The following is a 20695-nucleotide window of genomic DNA, read 5'->3' as shown; positions in this document are numbered from 1 at the left end:
CTCATTTATTGAGAAAGTGTGTCAGGAAGGAAGTACCCCACCCAGTCTCAGGCTATCATGCTCCATCTCTTAAAGGTGTCATTAGCACAGTTAAATTGCAAGTGGTTTTGTTAAAAAAAAAATGTACAGAATGTTAATACACATTTTAGCACATATATACAATAAAGCTTTTGATTTTTTTCAAAGTGCTGAAAAACACATTTATTGATTAACCTTCTCAACACCCTTCCTGGGTACAGAAAATTTATTATCCTCATTTTACTGACGGAGAAATTGAGTCAGAGAGGTTAGGTGATTTGCCTGATAATATCAATGCACTTGGATTAGAATCCTTGTTCCCAGTTGCATACTCTAAACACTAGGCTACAGTTCCTTTTCTTATAACTATTCCCTGAGATCATAAAGTAACTGGATTTGATGTCAAAGGGGTCTCAACCTGTGGCTGAATTCTGCTCTTGGTTATGCTGGTGTAAAACTAGAATAATACCTTTGAAGTTTGTGGAATTATTCCATATTTACTGCAATGTAAATGAGAGCAACACTGTGTTTGGATCTATAAGCTTGTGTGCGCAAGTGTACATGCAAAATTCTAAATGTGCACTTACCAATCAGATAGTTAGATGTCTAATCAGTGAGAACCTAGTTCATATGCAGCTTCCAAGTTGATGGCCTGTGGAGTGTAATTCTGCAGGAATCAGGCTAGGAATGAGCATAAGAGCTGAGGGGAACAGATAGGCTTCTGAAGAGGACACTGGGACAGGGAAAAGACACAACTGATATGTTGAATGTTTGTTAAACAGCTTTATTTTTGAAGAAATAAAACCATGCCCCAGGAGAAAAAAGGACCAAAATCCTGTGAATGGAAAGTATTCTTTGGTGCATGGGACAGTGCATTAGCCTACAGGACTACACTGCTGCATAATTTCCTTTTTGTACAATTTATATGGACAGCCAGTGAGCCTGATGGAATAGTGGGGGGGAGGGGCAGAAAATAGCTGAGGAGATAAAATAAAATATATGGAGAAGTGGTAGGAGCAGGAGGCACTCAACCTTTCAAGGCAGACAGGCTCCATAGGAAGAGTTCGGGAACCCTGCATGACAGGTGCCTTCCTCAGCTGCAGAGCTTCTAAGGAGAGAAGTCGCACTTGCAAATCTGCTTCCTTTGAATTTTAACAGCACTTCAGCTGCAGACCACTGCTCAGAACTCCCCTGAGACCAAGCTCTGCCTGACAAGAGACCTTCCCCACACCGACCCTGAGCTGCTGTTGTTTCTGCAGCATAACACCAAGGGAGGGGGAATTTAGGATATGACTACACTGCAATTAAAAATCCACAGTTGGCCTGTTACTCAGGCTACGGGGCTCAGACTAAGGGGGCAGTTTAAATGTGGTGGTGATGTTCAGGCTCAAGCTGCAGCCCATGCTCTGGGACCATCCAACCTCACAGGGTCCTGGAGTCTGGGTTGCAACCTGAGCCGGAATGTCTATACCACAATTAAATAGCCCCTTAGCCTGAGCCCAGTGAACCTGAATCAGCTGGCATAGGCCAGTCACAGGGGTCTAACTGCAGTGTAGACATACCCTTAGAGCCAATCCATGAGCACCAGGGGTTTGGGTTAGGCTGCACTAGACCAGTCTCTGAAACCAGAAAGGTTTGGACCAGTAGGCTGCTGCTGGTGGGTTCTCTTCTTTGCTGGGTCTTGCCACATAAGTGAGGTATAATACATTGCATAGTAAAACGGGCCTTGTCTATAAATGGCCTGTCAAAGCAGTGTCAGTGAAAAAGGAGCATAAACTTTATGCTTTCAGACTGAATATGCCAGTCAAGTAAATACTGATAAGGAGGAAATAAAATTTGCATGACCAGATTAAACCTTGTCTGCATGTCTTTTGGCTTTTCCCCATTACAGATGCTAATCACCAGTCTTTGCTTACTCCTAAGTCAAGGGATGTGAATCATTTTAGGCTCAGCTATTCCTCTGCCCCTCACAAACGTGGTGTTTATTTTATTGCTGTCAATTATTTATTTTAGAAATGCTGAACTGGGAAACAGGTTTTAGAAAATGTTCCAGAAACACATTCCAAGGGAATGCAGGTACCTGGCACCAGGGGCAGCCCTATGTTTTTTGCCGCCCCAAGCATGGCAGGCAGGTAGCTTTCAGCGGCGCGCCTGCAGGCGGTCCGCTGGTCATGTGGATTCAGCGGCGCGCCTGCGGGAGGTCCGCCGGTGCCGCACCATCGGCGTCCCTGCCACCGAATTGTCGCCAAAGCCGTGGGACCGGCGGACCTCCGGCAGGTGCGCCGCTGAAAGCCGCCTGCCTGCCGCCCTCACAGCGATCGGCAGGCCGCCCCCTGTGTCTTGCTGCCCCAGGCACGCGCTTGCTGCGCTGGTGCCTGGAGCCGCCCCTGCCTGGCACTGACACATTTCTTGTGTTGCTAATTTATAGTAATTTATGTCCCATAATGCAGTGTTCTTGGCAAGTTAAGAGATGTGCCTTTTTCCATGGACGTTGAGCCTTCCTGAGTACCTGGTTTGTTTCCAGAATAAGTTGTGGCAATATATTGCCTGGTGTACTTTTCTGTATCTCTTGACAGTCTATGTTTTAAAATAGAACAACTTCTAAAATCTCTGGATGATGATTCGGTGCAATGACTAATATAATCTGTTCCAGATCAAATACATTTTTTAATTATTTGGCGCGTGTTCTCTGCATGTTATTGGCACATCTTGTTCCGAAAAGGTGTTGACCGTTTCACTGAATATATCAAGCATGCATTTGCAGAGCTTCTTCTGTATCTTTTGTCGAAATTCTTTGGAACCAAAATAATAAACAAGTGGATCGAAGCAGCAATTAAGGCTATTCAAAGCCAGAGACAGCTTATATTCCACATAAGCAGTCTTATTTTGGGTAGTATAGACAAAATGGATGATTGATATCACAATATTGGGCACGTAACATACTACAAAGACTATAAGCAACACTATTATCAAATACATTGTCTGCTTCTTAATTTCCCTTAGTTGTGTGGGAGGGGAATTGAGAAGAGTCCGAATGACTAAGGTGTAGCAGAATGCCATTATTAGCAAAGGTAGGAGAAAGCACAGAAGAACTTGAGAGCCAAAATAGGCAATGAAATGATTTCTTGAAGGAAACATAGCTTTGGGCAATATATCAAAACAAGTGGTTATCTGCAGCTCCTCTACATGGAAGGTTAGGTCTGTCTTCATGAGTGGGAAGTGCAGCAGTAAAACAAATATCCAAATGACGATGCATGTCAGGAGAGCTGTTCTAATGGGTCTTATGGTCCTGTGCTTCAGCGGGTGAACAATTCTCAGGTAGCGCTCTATGCAGATGCTCGTCATGGTTAAAACAGAACAGTGCATGTTTGCATAGAATAGCACCGTTATGATGCGGCACAGAACCTGTCCAAAGGGCCAGTCATTTCCCCGTAAGTGGTAGACAACTTGAAAAGGGAGGAGCATGCTGTAGAGCAAGTCCGTGATTGTCAGGTTAATTGAAAACACAATGGTGGGAGTCCAAGGCCTTGAGTGACGGCAAAGGAACCACAAAGAGATAGAATTGAGGGGAATGCTGATGGTGAAGATGAACAAGTAGAGGGCAGGCAAAGTGGTCTGCAGCATTTGGTTCTTAAGCATCTCTATGGTGCTGTTTGGCAGTTTTCCCATGATAGTGAGATAGATTCAGTGGTTTCTTCTGGGCTGGGACAAATGGAAAAGCTTCAGGTACCTTTTCCCACAAAAGAAGAATCTTGAGATGGTAGAGATTAGACCTGGTTAAAAAATGTATGTTTTGGTGAATTTTTTTTTAAGAGCAAGTTAATCTAACACATGATAAAACTTTTAATTTGTTCATTCCCACCACATTAAATCATATTCACTCTGCCCTTTGGACCAAAGAATAGTTTTTAGCTATTTTCTAAAGTGCTTAATGAGTTTTGTTTATAGTTGCAATAGCAAGATGCAAGATCCAACCACCTGAGCATACATCACCAAGAATGGATGCTGTATCTTAAATAGGCTTAAAGCTTTTTCCTCCAAAGATGTTTTAGTATGCCCATTTGTGATCCATTTATTATCTTCTCCACCTCCTCCTCCTTCTCCACTCCACCTCTCCCCTTCCCTTTATTCAGGCCCTTTCAATTGGGTTAATAGTTAACATTTTTAGAGGGAGGTGTGACAGTGGCAGACAAGGTGCTAGCTCAGGGGTCGGCAACCTCTGGCATGCGGCTTACCAGGGTAAGCACCCTGGTGGGCCGGGCCATTTGTTTACCTGCCGCATCCACCGGTTCAGCCGATCGCAGCTCCCACTGGTCGCGGTTCGCCATTCCAGGTCAATGGGGGCTGCGGGAAGTGGCGCGGGCCGAGGGATGTGCTGGCTGCCCTTCCCGCAGTCCCCATTGGCCTGGAGCGGTGAACCGTGGCCAGTGGGAGCCGCGATCGGCCGAACCTGTGGAAGTGGCAGGTAAACAAAGTGGCCTGGCCCACCAGGGGGCTTACCCTGGCGAGCTACGTGCCAGAGATTGCCAATCCCTGTGCTAGCTCATGTCAAGGCCCAGGGCCTCGCTGAACACTGACAAATGAACAGCTGGAAACCAGTCTGGCTCACCTGTGGGTTAGTTAAAGTAGATATTAGTATTATAAGAATGTGTTTAGTGTTTAGAGCAGGGATCGGCAACCTTTGGCATGCGGCCCGTCAGGGAAATCTGCTGGCAGGCTGGGACGGTTTGTTTACCTGCAGCGTCCGCAGATTTGGCCGATCACAGCTCCCACTGGCCGTGGTTCACTATTCCAGGCCAATGGGGGCTGCGGGAAGCAGCGGCCAGCACATCCCTTGGCCTGCGCCGCTTCCCGCAGCTCCCATTGGCCTGGAGTGGGGAACTGCGGCAAGTTGGAGCTGCAGACGTTGCAGGTAAACAAACTGGCCTGGCCCGCCAGCAGATTTCCCCAATGGGCCGCGTGCCAAAGGTTGCCGATCCCTAGTTTACAGTTATGGAATGCTTCTAGGATGCTGCGTTTATTAATCCTACTTATAATATCTGTGTCCCATGTAAAGTAAAGTAAAATTTGCCCCGTTCTTGTAGAAACATGAATGCGGGCGTGATCCAGAGAGGTGGTACGTATCCTCAACTCATATTGAAGTCAATGGGTTTGAAACTGCTCAGCACCTTGCAGGGTCAGGCCCCTCTGTAGCCCCTCTGCCTAGTGGTAACATATTCTAGAGCCTTGTAGGTCAACTTCCGGTTGGAAAACAAATCAGTGACATATATTCTTAGTTCAGCTTATTTATTTAACACTAGCTACACCTGTCTTGGAATGGAGGTGGACAAACAGCATGCAGATAATCTCCTCTTTTAGGACTCTTAGGACAAAAACCAATTCCTTGTTTCCAGGGAGCAACTGTGCCTCAAGAATTGATCCTGATTAGAGAGATTAAGGGAGAAAGAAAATTTCCTTGCCACTCACCACAGATCCCGCATAAAGAAACTACATCACTAAAGTAACACAATAAAAACATTTCTTCAAAGACTGAACCATGCTAATATATGGAGATATACCTATCTCGTAGAACTGGAAGGGACCTTGAAAGGTCACTGAGTCCAGCCCCCTGCCTTTACTAACAGAACCAAGTAGTGATTTTTGCCCCAGATGGCCCCCTCAAGGACTGAACTCACAATGCTGGGTTTAGCAAGCCAATGTGCAAACCACTGAGCTAGCCCTCCCTGCCAATGTATAATTATATAACAGAATTATATAACATGGTCCAATGTTATATAAAATAATTTGTGAGGTTGTGTAACAGCACCACCTGGTGATTTTTTCAATACTAAACTGGATCTCAGATATCTTTTTAGTAAATATAGAGTTTTGAGCAATTAACAGCTTCTAAAGGCTGTTGCAATTGTCATGTGACTCCTATGCAATTATCCTCAAATGTTGTAGGCCAGGTTTCAGCGTTCAAATGACAATATGATTAATTAATAATTCTGCTCCTACTAAAGTCAGTGGAAGCAGGAACAGGTATTGTATATAGAACTCTTGATATTTTGGAATCTGGGAACAGACTGACTGAAAGTTATAGTGCTTAATATTTCCTAATAAAATGCATGAATGAGTGAGCAAATGAATGTCAAAAGATTTGGGAAAAGATCCTCTGTGAGTGTATATTATTATAGCTCCAGTGAAATCATTGAAGCTTTGACAGTTTACATCAGATGAGGATTTTCCTTTGGTTCTTTTTGGGTCCTGTTCTTCTTCCAAATGACATGGATTGAATTAGAACAGAACAGAGCACATTGATGGAGGAACAACAAGGCTCAATACTACAAATCTGTTTTGTTGATTGACCCCAACCAAATTATGTGCAATGCATCAAATGCAGGATCTTGGTGCTTATTGAATAAAAGTGACTAAGACAATATTGAATGAAAATGGGATGGAATGAAAAAATACTGGTAGCCAAATATTATTAATAATAATTTCTTCACAGGACCCCAAGTCAAGTGAAGATTCTGTACTTTTGATTTAGTCTAGGAAGTACTGCTTCCTAAATTGATGGCACAGAAGTCAGCCTATCAGTGTTTCAGTTAACCACTCTGTTGTTACCAGGAGGTGATTTTGGAATGGTATTTCTAAAAGTGATAACCTTGGCAATCATGATGTTCATGTTTGTATGTAGGTGAGGAGGCTTCTGAATTTCCTCATATTCTTAAGTATTTTACACCTAGCCTGGAGTATTTTTCTAAGTATACCCACATAAAATGTATTTTGTATTTTTCCTTGTTATGTTTACCCGATTGCTAAAATGACTTCTGAATTAACCACAGCTTTGTATAGCATTGTATCTTTCTCAGTGCTACTCTGGTTAGGCAGCCTTCAATTCTGTCTTCTGTCCTAATGTTAACTACTACCGTTGTTTGAACAAAACCAAAGCAATGAGGGCCACAAGCCCTCAGGAGACACTCAGTGAAATTAAAAGGTGGGAAATTGTAAACCAATACAAGAAATCCTTTTCCACACAAGATTCCAAAAGGGTTTGGACATTTATATAGTATAAAAATATTATCACACTTAATGTCAACACAGTTTTTGAAAGGGATATTAAGCCTAGTGCTTTAGGGCTTAAACCAGTCAATAACTATTAGATACCAGCATAAGACCTATGTGGGGAGCAGGTTATTCCACATCTGTCTTCTGTGGGGTTCCCATACCTTCCTCTGAGGCATCTAGTAGTAACCACTTTCTGAGACAGGTTGCTGGACTAGATGGATCTTAGGTCTGATCCAGTTTGGAAGTTCCTATGTTCTCTGAATAGTTGTATTACCCAGGAACGGACCAGGGACCATATTGTGACTCAGAGAGGAACAAGCTGGTTCATGATTTCCCCTCTTCCCAGGGTGGGGAATCATTTGCACCAGCCCTGTATCTGGCACAGATTATTTTCCCCTTTATGCCAGCTGGCTGTGCTGGCTAGAACACTGGCAGGGCAGAGTTCCTACCCCTGTCTGCCCATTCCCCATGCACCAGCACAGGAGGGGGTGTTGTGGATAGCTGGATATAGGTAGCCCACATAGGGTTGCCACCTTTCTAATTGCTGGTAACTAGCCCTGAGGCCCTGCCCCCAGCCTTGCCTCTTCTCCATCCCTGCTCCACCTCTTCCCTCGAGGCCCCACCACTTCTCTGGCTCTTCCCACAGGCCTTGCCCCTTTTTCTGCCTCTTCCCCCAAGACCCTGCCCCTGCTCTGTCTCTCCCCCCCCAAGGCTCTCCCCTCATCACTTGCTGCTCTCCCTCCCACCCCCCATTACTCGTTGGTGTCTCAAGGAGCTTGCCTGCAGGTACGAGGTGGCCCTGGCTAAGCAGAGGCTGGTATAGGTTAATGACCTGACACCTTCCCTGGCCCCACCGTAACCAGACTTTTGGTTTGGATGCCATTTTTGCCCAGACTTTCCCATTGAAAACTGGACACCTGGAACCCTAAATGGCACCTAGACAGAGAAGCCAAAAACTGGACTGTCTGGGTAAAATCCAGACAGGTGGCAACCCTAAGCCCATACAGAATGTGGAGGGGGTGTGACAGTTTCACACTTATTGTAATGCAATAAGCTGGGCAGGAACTTCTGACTTTAGAAAAATAAATCAAAAGTTAAAAGCTGACTTTTTAATTAATCCCACTTTGGAAGGAAATGGAAAGGGTAAGATGTATGTGCTGTAGTTTTTTACTCACTGTGATGGTTTCTACTAAATTAAATAGATAGCATATGAACCAATATACAGATACAATGGCATACAAAAAATCACGTTTGCTATAGCAGCAATTTTCCCTTCCCACTAATAACAAAAAGTTAGAACCTCACTACCTGGCATGAGTGGAGACCCATTAAGGGTTTGTGAACAAGCATTTTAACAAACATGAATTTTTTAAAATGAAAGCTAATACGTTACCGAATGTACCTTGTTCACTTATGTGGTGCCCCTAGCCTCTGTTTGCCAGAGGCTAGGAATGGGTGACAGGGGATGGATCACTTGAGGATTGCCTGTTCTGTTCATTCCCTCTGGGGCACCTGGCATTGGCCACTGTTGGAAGACAGGATACTGGGCTAGATGGACCTTTGGTCTGACCCAGTATGGCGGTTCTTATATTCTTACGTTGACAAGTGTAGTTCAGTTTTAATTCTTCATAATATATTAGCAAAGTTTCTGTGGATAAGTGTACAAGTAAGGAAGATTTAATAATATGCCCCCTCCTTATAGTACTATGCTCTTTATTATTTGTTGAGAAATAAAGTGAGACCACCGGATGTTTCTGGATTAGCAGAGCAAAAATTGCTACATTTCTAGTATATTGATGGTAAATACATAGTAGCTCTATCTAGTTACTTTTGTGGTTCCAATAACCACAGTGTCTGAGCACCTCACAAACATTTAATGGGGTGGATCCTCAGTCTACTTAGTTCACTTTGTTGCATTCTCTGCTGGTATAAATTTATACCTGGCAGAATTCGATTTTTAAAATAATTTTGATGGATAATACCAATGTTTATTTTTAAGCATTTTTTCTGTTTTTATTGATTTAAATGTTCACAGTTGCATGAAATTATGGAGGGAAGGGATGTCAGACAATTATTGAATGGCAGTAGACTTTCAGATTCAAAATGTTAAAGCTGTATAAACCATTAAAACACAAATTGTTTACGTGTCAAAATATACAAAATAATATACCTCAGTCAACAAATCACACCTGTTTTTACTATTCATTTGCTAGTCCATTTGTAACCAGCCTAATTCAGAGGTCTAAATCACTCTGAGTTTGACTCTATTAAGTTCTCACGTAACATTTTTCTTACTCTATCTGTAAATGTTGATTATTATTGAAGGAAATATTTTTCTTTGGATTGTGTGTGTACAGTAAAATTGATGTTTATGGACATTTACCAATACAAATCTAATCCTTCCAAGTCTGTATAAATTAAAGCTGCCCCCCTGCAGCTTTTCTTTAGAGCAAAATCGGTAAGCTGACTCAGGGAACTGCAACTGGCTCCCTATCATTCCCTTCCTTCACCCCCTCACTGCATTCAAGCTCTGTACAATGACGAATGCAGCCCTAACAAATAGATCCTCATAACACTGCTGTGATAATATTATCCCATTCTACAGATGAGAAAATGATGCACACAGGGGTTAAGAGTGGTGAGACTATGACTTGGACTACACGCTCATGTGGGGAGCAAGAGAGACTGCTCCTTAAGCCCCTACCTGCCCTACCCAGACTTTGAGTAAATGAGGTTACCCACCTGAACAAGGGAATGGAAACGTGTGATAATGGACAGATAATGGGTGATAATGTGTCTCCACACCCATGCCTCCTCTCCACCATTGGCCAGAGTCTAGGTATATCAAAGCAGCAGATTTACTACTGCTCCAAGGGACAAGGGGGAATTTTACTTGGAAGTGTTCAGAGGTGTGTCTCCATGGGCTTGTCTTCACTGCAACATTTATCTCAAGGGATCTGCACTCAGGATTACCCCACGTCAGTTTGCCAAGCTCAAATGAGAGTGGTCACATGGCGAAACAGCATTTGAGCGCCACAGTGCATATGTTAGAGCAGATTTAAAATATGGGTCTGAAGTACTGTTGCCTATAGCAGTTTGTATTTCAGGAAGACTAGGGCATGGGGGCAATAAGATGGTGACAAGGTAGAACCATTCTGCAGCATTTTTACAGAGCATGGTTAGCTGAAGATAGCTAATCTCAACATTCAGAAATTCTGAGATAGATGTAAAAATCATGAGATTAGCTTAAAAGACATGAGATTTTTTTTTAAATAATACATTTTGTGTTTTTACTTGCCTTGTGGGTTTTCAGCCTTTAGGGTTCATAGTTTCAACTATTCCTCCACAACTAGGGAGCTAGAAACTTTAAAAAATGAGAGGTGGAATTCTCTGAAAAAATCATTTGACTCCAGGAGCTGTATCTTTAAGAAACACCAAATATCACTAAACTTGCCATAAATGAATCACAATCATAAGCAATACTTTCTCTTTATGTGGTTCTGTTGGGCTTAAATCCATGGAGAAAAGCCCTGGGATATGAAACCAATTCTAGTTATCATGGAGGAGAAATTTTACTTAGCAGAATCAGCCATTTAAAACATAAGTAATAAGATGGCAGATCCTCAAACAGTTACACTGGCTTCAGAGTGAGTGCACTGAGGTGGTGCATGTTGTGTATGAAACCTTCTTGGGAGGATGTCACTCTACAGAGGTGGCACAGAATTGTGGGCCACCAACTAACTTGTTTAAATTCAGCAGGAAGAGAAAAGAAAGAGGTCAGGAGTCCATTATATATAAAATTACATTAAAAACTGTGCTAAAAGAACATTGCGTTTGCAAAGTCAAACACTCAAATTTAGGAAATGCCATCATGCCAAAATTAGAACAACCAAATTAGTGTTTGGTGATTTTTCCATTCTTATCAATGGGTAGCTGCAATGCTGCATTTCTAAAACCAGGTGGTGCTATGAATGTAAGTATAGCATACCTGGCAAATACTACTAGCTTCTCCTGGTTGCAGAGAAAACCCATAACAAGCCAAAACCTCTCCTGATATAAGCCTGGTTCTGTTCTTTTTGTAGTAAAGGCAGAAGGAAGGAGGAAACCAGCTCTGCAGGGTGCATCCTCCAGTTTCTCTTTTGCGGCATTTCCCTTTGGAGCATTGTACTATTTTTCAAGAAGGGCTTTTGAGATAATTAATATGTCTTTCGGAGTTAACCATTTAATAGCTTAATAAGCCCTTGAATATGTCTCGCACTTGCTCTCTCGCCCTCAGTGTTGAGATGGAAGTATTGTTTGCACTCCAGTACTGAATGGGTTACACCTATTGGAACAGTAGGTGGATGTGTTTTGGCAATGAAAGGATTACAAGTTTTGGCTAGCCCAGAGGTCGGCTACCTCTGGCATGCGGCTCACCAGGGTAAGCAGTGCGGGCTGAGGGATGTGCTGGCCACGGCTTCCCTCCGCCCCCATTGGCCAAAGCAGTGAACTGCGGCCAGTGGGAGCCGCAATCGGCCGAACCTGCAGAGGTGGCAGGTAAACAAACTGGTCCGGACCGTCAGGGTGCTTACCCTGGTGAGCCGCGTGCCAGAGGTTGCCGACCCCTGGGCTAGAGGATGAGGCGGATAGTTGCATGCACTGTAGGACAGAAAAGTTTACACCAGCTGGGTCATGAATGGGAAGGAGAGTGAGATGGGGCATGAACTCAGCCATTTTGTAATATCCCAGCACCTCCACTGCTAGTTTCCTTTTTGGGCCATGATTAATTGAAAAGAAGCTCATCTCTGCTCCTTTTCCTTCCAGGCTCTTTCCCCTCGTCTGGTCACTCTACCAGTTTATCCTGAGCACTCAGCCTCTCTTCCTTCATTTTTGCTCTTGCTCGCCCTTCTCAAGCTGTCTGATACCCAATGACTCTCTGCCCTGGGCAGTTAGAGCCCATCTGCATTTCTGTCCAGATGAGGGGTGTGTTTATGAGAACTTGCCAGTGGCTAGGGAACCCAGCAGCTTTTGGGAACAGGACAAAGGTAAAAAGCGGAATGTTGGGGAGGATTCTCAACACGTAGGCATCTTTTTTTTGGGGGGGGGGGATATTTGTGAGGAACTTTCTGTCCTAGTGATGACTTTCAAGGATATCTGGGCAATGAAAAGGGCTAAATCAGCGGTTCTCAAACTGTGGGTCGAGACACCAAATTGGATCGCAACCCCATTTTAATGGGTTCGCTGGGGCTGACTTAGACTTGCTGGGGCCCAGGGCTGAAGCCCGAACCCCACTGCTCAGGGCTGAAGCAGAATCCCCAGGGCTTCAGCCCTGAGTGGAAGGGCTCAGGTTACAGGCCCCCTGCCTGGGGCTGAAGCCTTTGGGTTTTGGTCCCCTGCCTGGGGTGCAGGGGCTCAGGCGAGCTCAGGCTTCGGTCCCCCGTCTTGGGGTCGTGTTGTAATTTTTGTTGTCAGAAGGGGGTCGCGGTGCAATGAAATTTGAGAACCCCTGGGCTAAATGAAATCAATGGACAATGGAATGAAACAAATGTAGAGTTTTCAGACCAAGCCATTTTTGAAGTGTTATGTTAAAAACTCAGACTGAGTAACTTTTAGATCTTCCAAAACAACGTGTGTACCTAATCTCTGGTTAGAGGAAGGTTAGACAGAAAACAAGGTTTGTTTTTTAGAAGTCAGAGGTGGATCAAGGGTAGGAAGTGCCTGTGATGAGGTGTATGTACCCTGCCTCTAGAAAGATCAGTAAAGGATTACGGGGTTTCCTTATACACGAGGGGAAAAAAACTGCTTTGCAATGCAGGAAGTATACAATCTGTCAGGCCTACAGTTTGGTGCTGACAATTCAGTCTTCTGTAGAAAGAGACCTTTAAAAGGAAATGTTTGGGGATATAGGCTCCAGGGAGAAACACGCCAGCCTGAATTGAGAAGACTTCTGCCTAGGGCTGGTAGTGTCATGAATGAGAGACTGGGCTGAATCTGCTTTGGACTCACAGGACTAAATGGAGTGGTGTCTGCTGGAAATCCCCAGACATTTGTTTGCAGTTAACCTCTGCAGGGGCTGGGAAGGGAGTCCTGTTTAATGACTAGAACTGTGGTCATGCCTTTGCTGGGTGAACTGTGCCAACAGTTGGACAGCGAAGAACCTGCTGGGTGCAACCCTCTGGTCAAAATTGGGCTTTTAATAGAAAAATAGTCATAGCCCTACCCATGGGTTTACTAAAATGGGTCAATAACAAAGCACTAGAAAATACACTGTAAGGAATAGCCGTGGAATAACCCTAGGAAACGGGCTAGATGGAACCCACATGTGATAGGGCTTTTGATATTTAATGTCCATGATTTTATGCTGATCCTATGTTCAAACCTTAACTCACTGCCTCAGTTCCCTTTAAGGGCAGCAGCCTATCAAGGGCTGCGCAGGTGCTCAGGGCTGCGGTGGGGAGAGGTGCCTCTCCCATGGTGCCAGCCTGGCCCAGAGCTGCTGCGGGGAGAGAGCGCAGGGGGGAGCCCAGGGGCAGCCTGCACCCCAAACCCCTCATCTCCAGCCCCACCCCAACCCTCTGCCCCAGCCCTGAGCCCCCTCCCACACCCTGAACCCCTGATCACCTGCCCCATGCCAGAGCCCTCACCCCCAACCAGAGCCCCCACCCCCCCGGCACCCCAACCCTCTGCCCCAGCCCTGAGCCCCCTCCCGCACTCTGAACTCCTCAGCTCCACCCCCACCACACATTACCTCCATATTGGTGCATGTAGCAAAATTCATTCTGCACATGCATGGGAAAAATTAGGGGAAACATTGCTCACTGCATGTGGGGAAATGCAGGGCAAAGAGTGTAATCGGTCTCCCTTTGCACGTGTTCCTTGTTGGCAAGAGCATGGTGGTTCTGCTTTGTACCACCTGATTCTGACATCAAGGAGTTAGGAAATGTCTTTTCTCTGTGTACATTGCCTGCGTAAGATAGTGAAAAGGGGGAACAAGTTTATTGCAAAATACCCTTTATTACAAGAACATCCTCCCCCCATCTCTTCATTGCACTACCTGCCCCCCCAAAACAGATTCATCCCCTCCTCTCCACCACCCTGTCAGCTACCTCCAGGGCCTGGAACCCCCTCCTAAAAGGAGGTGGGACATCATCTTGGTATCCCCAACAGCAGGGCTGTTCCCTCCCACTTCTTGTCCTGAAAGGATCTCACTCCTACATCGACAGCATGAGTGGTTTGAAGTGTGGAAGTAGGGCCAACTAGAAGGGAATAAAAATTTAAAAAGCAATGTTTTTTCTTAAAATAAAAGCCCCCCATTATTCAAAACTTCCCACCATGTAAATGTGGAGCTAGGGATTAACACTACATTTTAATAACACACTTCTCAATCCTGATGAGAGAGGGGCTGCAGATAGGTTGGTGGAAACATCTTGAAGTTACGTTGCGGGTGTTGACTCTCCCATTCTTCGGTCTTTCCCCCCTTTATAGATGAAGGTCTCAAAGTAAGAGTGATTTTCATCCCCAGCTGCTTCTGGATTCCCAGCTGGTGCTAATGACCACATGCTTTGGCTTTTTTTCTGTCTCTGTAAAATGACTGTGACTGTTTTCCTGGGATACTGACCCTACTCCCTATGCCTTTGTGACTCTTTGAATGAATGAATGCAGTGTGCTCTACGGAAGACCTGTTGCACAAAGCAGTTGCCCATCTGCTGGGGGCAGCACTAGTCAGAGGGAGGATGTCAGTTCTTCTAGGCTACAGAGGTTTCTTTTCTCCTTCACCTGATCTGCTGTGCGAAAAGCTTTGTGTTACAATCAGGCAAGAATATTGGCAAAGGTTTGTGTATCATTTTAAAGATATGTTCATGACAGGTGTATTCTATACATTTAATTTTAAGATGTTTAGCGATATTAGGTTTTAATACTGCAACAAAATGTCTTCAGTAATTAGCAGTCAGGCAAAAACAGACACAACGAGCTCAGTAAAAATGTCCCTACATCTTAACTAATAGCAACCATCAAATAAAGCAAACAGACTTCTCAATTACTGCTCATCAAATAGACCATTGATTGTAAGAGAATATCTCTCCTGAAAACATGGAGGAAGAAATAAGGGAAGAGAAGGCTAAAAACAGATCATAGCACAGCTATTACACCAGCACAGAGCCTGGTCTGTATGCCTGGGTCTACTAAATAAGCTTTAGTCCTATCTTGGTCATAATCAGGCCAACTGTAGATGGACTTCAACTAGTCATCTAAAATATTTAAAACTGAACAATTTAAACTGGTGTCAGCCCCTAACACAGCCACCCCCAAACTAGTTTGGCTTGTGTTGAACTATTTCAATAATGATTAAACAGGTTTAAGTATGTCTCACATTAGAGGTTTGCAGCAGTTTGACTAGATCAATTTGAAATCAATTTTGTTAAATCAGTTCTACTTTTCTAGTATAGACAAGTCTCTCACACCAGTGTGAAGTGGATGTCACACATCACTACAGCACAGTGGTAGCATTTTCACCCCCTGTGTCAGATGTAAATAACTGGGTAAGATGTGAGGTGATGGAAAATCAGGTCCATTCACTTCCATACTGTGGTATGAGTCAAACCCCACCTCTTCAACCCACAGTTGAGGCTATGTCTTCACTGACAAAGAGGTGTGGTTTCTCAACATAAAATCTGAGTGGAGACAAGGTGTGATGATTAGGAGAATTTATGTACAATTTACGAATTCAGGGTGATCCTGGGAACTCTGGAAATGTGTCTGTGTCCGACTACAAATTCCATTTTGAATATGAGACTTGGTTACCTTCTCTGCTGTCTTTTGTCTCCATATTGAGATAAAACCCACAGGAGGGGCCAGGATAAATTCTTCCACCTGGCACAGAACTAACAGAATAGGGTTGTTAAATTTTGATGAATGTCCATTCAAATGGAGCCCCCCTGGATAAAGAGATGGCTATTGTCCAGGGCAAACCAGTTTTTCAAGTCTGAACTATTGGGGGATGGTAATTAAGCAAGAGAACATTTGGTGGGGGACTCTGATCACCTGCCGGGGCTGATCTGTGAGTCACCTGACAAAGAGGTCAGGAGGTTATAAAAGAGGCTCTGTCACCAGCTATTTTAGAGACAGAAATACAGGGAGAAGTGACCAGAAAGATTGGATGTTCCAGAGGAGAAGCCATGTGCAGGAAGGCAGAAGAGAGGAACAGAGGGGCATGCTTTCATGTGCAGAAATCATGTGCAGGAGGTGGGATCCTGGAACCCTTAGAGGACTCTGACTTAAGCCCCAAGAATGCTCAAGAGCAGTAAAGAAAATGAGGCAGGGAAATGCCTACAGGTGTTATTGTTTTATCTGGATCTGTGTATTTCTTATGCTAGCCAATGTAAAAAGGGACTGGTTTGGAGGAGCCCTTACAAAACCTATGTGTCTGTTATGTGCTTCCACTATCAAGTGTCCCTGAAGAGATGAACTGTAAACCCAGAGCACCCACAAGGTTAGAGCTCTGGTAAGGGTATGATTCAGCTACTGGGGAGTCCGGATGTCAGCACTGGTCCTGCAGTCCCATTTCCATGAAGGAGTAACAGACAGGGAGCCTATGCCTAGAAACTATGCCAGGGAGGCCAAGGGGAGAGAGACAGGGCACTTAGAGCAAGGGAAGCTTAAGAGCACATGGGTCTTGTGTACTGGGACTCAAACACAGCAGCCCGGTGAGTATCCAGCTAGGGCTGTGTGGCATAAGGCACTAATAGTTTTTACTTGGATATAGCTAGTTGAGGTCAACCCTATACCTCCCACTAGGGGTTGACTTCGACTTGTTACATTGAGATAAAAACTACAGTGCCTTGTATCCACTGGGATTTTACATCGAGATACCTAGGAGTTAACTACCTAGGTAAAAACACACCTTTTTTGCACTGATGACATAGCCTGAATGTCTAGAATTCTTCCCCTAAAATTACCTGCAGAGACATTTTTATCTTTGAATAAGCTACACAAAGTTTAGCAGCACAGTGCAGTGTCTGTAATGGGTTATAAAGCTATTCAGCACACTGAACAAAGTGTACAGGATATTAGGATGCCATGCCTAACTACAGATGTAATCATAATACTATAAAATAACATTTGTATTGGTCTAAAATGTGCCCTTTTAGGGACAAACTTCACTGCTTTTATCAGAACCCAGAATGTGTTCCATATGGATAGCAATATCTCCAGAGTGTATGAGAGTCTCTGAAATAAACGAAAATAGGTAATATCATTAATGTATGTCATTACAACCTGTCCATTTCTAAATTCATTTCAGCTGCTGTTCCTCTTCTTTCTCTTATGAAAATCCTACTTCTGTGGTTTTGATGATGCAAAATGTCAATATGTCTGTCCAGCCAAGTTCAGCCACAGAAAAGGCATTTCCAAAAACCCCAGGAGAACAGCCTGTATCTCAAAGTGACTTAACTGAAGTGAAACCTTCTTTTCATTTTAAAAACAAAACAGCATGATTCAGATAGATTCCAGTCACCCACTCTGGGGCCTCAGTCCTGCCTTTTGACCTGGGACATGTAGACTAGTATGTTTCATCCCCTGACTTCAGTCACCCATCAGTAATAACACAACTGGGGTTGGAGTTAAAGTGAATTCTAGACTCCAAGTGAGCTACATAACAACCCATTTTGGAGTCATCGTGCACATTATTTCTGTTCTGCTCAACGTCACATACTGGCTCTACACTCAAACACACTTTCCCCCCCTGTTTAGCAAGGAAGGGGTTTCCAGGGATTCAGTAGGAACCAAGGAACTCTGCACAACCCAATGTACCATGTGGAGAAAGCTACTGCAAACTCTTCAGCATTTCCTGAAAGATTAGGGGCTAGATTCTCCACTGCTGTGAATAGTCATTTACATCTGAGAGAAAGAATTTCTCTCTCCCAGCGCTGGTGCCACGACTACACAAGCCACGTTAAAGCGCTGCCGGTGAAGACATGCCCTGAGGGACAATCTCCACTCATTGATATATTTTGCTTTCCACAACCAAATCTCTGTACAACTTTTCATGAGTGATGTACCCAAGTATTTAAATTCTAATATCTAAACTGTATTGTTAAATCTATTCACCTAAATTTGGGTTATTGCTGATTATGTACTCTATGTGTCATATGACTTTAAAAACAAACTTTGTATTTGTGGATAATCTAAGCACTATACCCAGATGTACAGACACTCTTTTCCCAACCTATGTATTGTATAATTTTTTTAACATTAACTTTAATAAAAAATGTATTAGACCAACTTCTGTTGGTGAGAGAGAGAAGCTTTCGAGCCACTTGGAGCTCTCCCTCAGGTCTGGGAAAGGAACTCCCAGCACCATAGCAAAATGCAAGGTGGAACAGATTGTTTAGCGTAAGTAATTAGCACATACTGAAAGGGACCATTCAAGGTTAGTGGGTTACAGATTGTTGTAATATACCTACAAATCATGGACTGAACTGAGACACTGGATCTATGGCTTATCATTGCAACAATCTGTAACCCACTAACCCCCTCTTTTTGTCCTATAACTGCAGGAATGTTAACAGCCCCCTCTATCTTGAATGGTCCCTTACAATATATGCTAACTACTTATGCTAAACAATCTGTTCAACCTTGCATTTTGCTGTGAGGCTGGGAGTTTCTTTCCCAGACAGGAAGAAGAGCTCTGTGTGGTAGAAAGCTTGTCTCTCTCTCTCTCTCACCAGCAGAAATTGGTCCAATAGATGTTATCTTATTCACCTTGTTTCTTTCATATCCTGCGACCGACACAAATACAGCTACGTCAGATAGAGCTCGCCAATTATCCTTAAGCAGAATACATGATTCTATAGGGTGAGAAACTGTTATAAATGAGCAGACCAGATAGTGTGTGAATCTGTTTTCTGGCCTTCTTGCGCTGTTTTCCCGTATGGGGAATTATTTTCTTTTGGCCTACTGTGGTTTAGTCTAAATTAGAACATAAAGTATTTCCCCCTGTATCTTTAAAAATGATTAAATTCAAAGTCATACAATATGCCCTAAAACTAACTTGTTTTTAAATGTAACAGAAAAAGACATCACTTTCTAAAGGAACGGGGAGAAGTGACCCAGTGCCAATCAGAAATGAGCTGTCTGATCCTGCTCCCGATCCAGTCAACAGGGGTGGCTCCAGGCACCAGCGCAGCAAGCACGTGCCTGGGGCGGTAAGCCATGGGTGGCGGCCTGCCAGTCGCTGTGAGGGTGGCAGTAAGACTGCCTTCGGCAGCATGCCTGCGGGAGGTCCACCGATCCCGCGGCTTTGGCGGCAATTCGGCAGAGGGGACACTGAAGGTGCGGCACCGGCTGACCTCCTGCAGGCATGCTGCCGAATCTGCATGACCAGCGGACTGCCCGCAGGTGTGCCGCCGAAAGCCGCCTGACTGCCGTGCTTGGGGCGGCAAAAAACATAGAGCCGCCCCTGCCAGTCAATAGGATTTTTTCCATCAATCAGTGTCACTGAGAACAGGATCAGGCCCTAGTGTTATACTTTCTCAGGTTCTAATAAGCTTTGTGTCACTAGGTTTTCTGAAGTAGGCCAACAAGCAGAGCTGCTCAAACTCCCTGACAAAGCTCCAAAGAGGCTGGAAAGCCAAGAGAAACTCTACAATGTTTGAGATAATAGCAGCATTATTCTTGCAATAACTTTAAGTGGAACTATACTGAGCCAAATTAACATCCATCTGCAACCTAGGCCCATTGTGCTCAAGGCAGGATTAATGCCACAGGACGGGAGGTGGAGTGTAACCCATAACATGGAGTTAATGCCTAGTCTTTCCCCTTTCCCTCCTGCTATGTCCCTATGCCACTACTCTCCGCCTCATCACCTCCCCCTTCCTCCTACTTCTAATACGCCCATCTAAAGCTGGACATAATTTTTAACCAAAACTTTTTTTTTTTTTGGCAAAAAACACAGATTTGATGACACTGAACATTTTCATGAATTCGCATCAATTTAATCCGTTTGTTTTGAAAAAAAAAATCAAATTCAAAAAGACCATCTAAAATGTTTTGTTTTGATGGTTTTGAAAAGAAATGTAATGAATTTTCATTTCAAAGTTTTCTTTAATTGTATTTAAAGGGAGTTTAAAACATGAAAAAATACATATTTTAAAACATTAAAAAACAAACATTTTGGGATTTTTCAAAATTGCCAGAGAATTGAAAAATCTGTTATTTGCACAGCTTTACCCCCATCTTTTCTCACTCCTACAGCTCAATTCAACAATGACATAACATATAACAAATCTAAGTAACGGTTTGACCTTCCTTTGTAGGTTCTAGTCCTCACCCTATTGTTTGTTCCTATCACTTGTATCTTGTCTAAATTTTAGGTCAGAAGGCCTTTGGAGAGGGACTAGGAGTAATTTTTTTTAAAGTGTTTAAGTGACTTTAGCACCTAAGTAACATAAGGTTTCTTGTTAATTCTACCTCATGCCTTTTAAAACAATGTGTATCTAAATGTGTGTGTATGTATGTATATATATATATATATATATATATATTTATGTAAAGGATTTATGTCACTTTTGGGCACTGTAAAATAGTTATTAATAAATTAATACTGACCAATCAAAGCATGGACATGCATAATGGGGTAATATTGCAGCAG

At 43.6% G+C, this 20695-nt stretch overlaps 1 protein-coding gene across 3 annotated transcripts in view; it reads right to left on the bottom strand.

The window, feature by feature from the left end:
* Positions 1–786: 786 nt before the first annotated feature.
* Positions 787–20695, bottom strand: part of LOC101938601 (P2Y purinoceptor 8-like) — a 51493-nt gene continuing 31584 nt past the window's right edge. For 2 of the 3 annotated variants that reach the window (XM_024104437.3, XM_065580800.1), the window contains exon 2: positions 787–3791. In XM_024104437.3, the coding sequence (XP_023960205.2) occupies positions 2686–3687 (1002 nt within the window). In that variant the 5' untranslated portion in view covers positions 3688–3791 and the 3' untranslated portion in view covers positions 787–2685. Of the gene's footprint in view, positions 3792–8470; positions 8717–20695 lie in introns of all 3 variants that reach the window. The other variant, XM_024104439.3, reaches the window with a different exon arrangement.

The sequence above is a fragment of the Chrysemys picta genome, chromosome 1 (assembly GCF_011386835.1).
Source record: "Chrysemys picta bellii isolate R12L10 chromosome 1, ASM1138683v2, whole genome shotgun sequence".
NCBI classification, from domain to species: Eukaryota; Metazoa; Chordata; order Testudines; family Emydidae; genus Chrysemys; species Chrysemys picta.
This window is presented reverse-complemented; position numbering and strand designations above follow the sequence as displayed.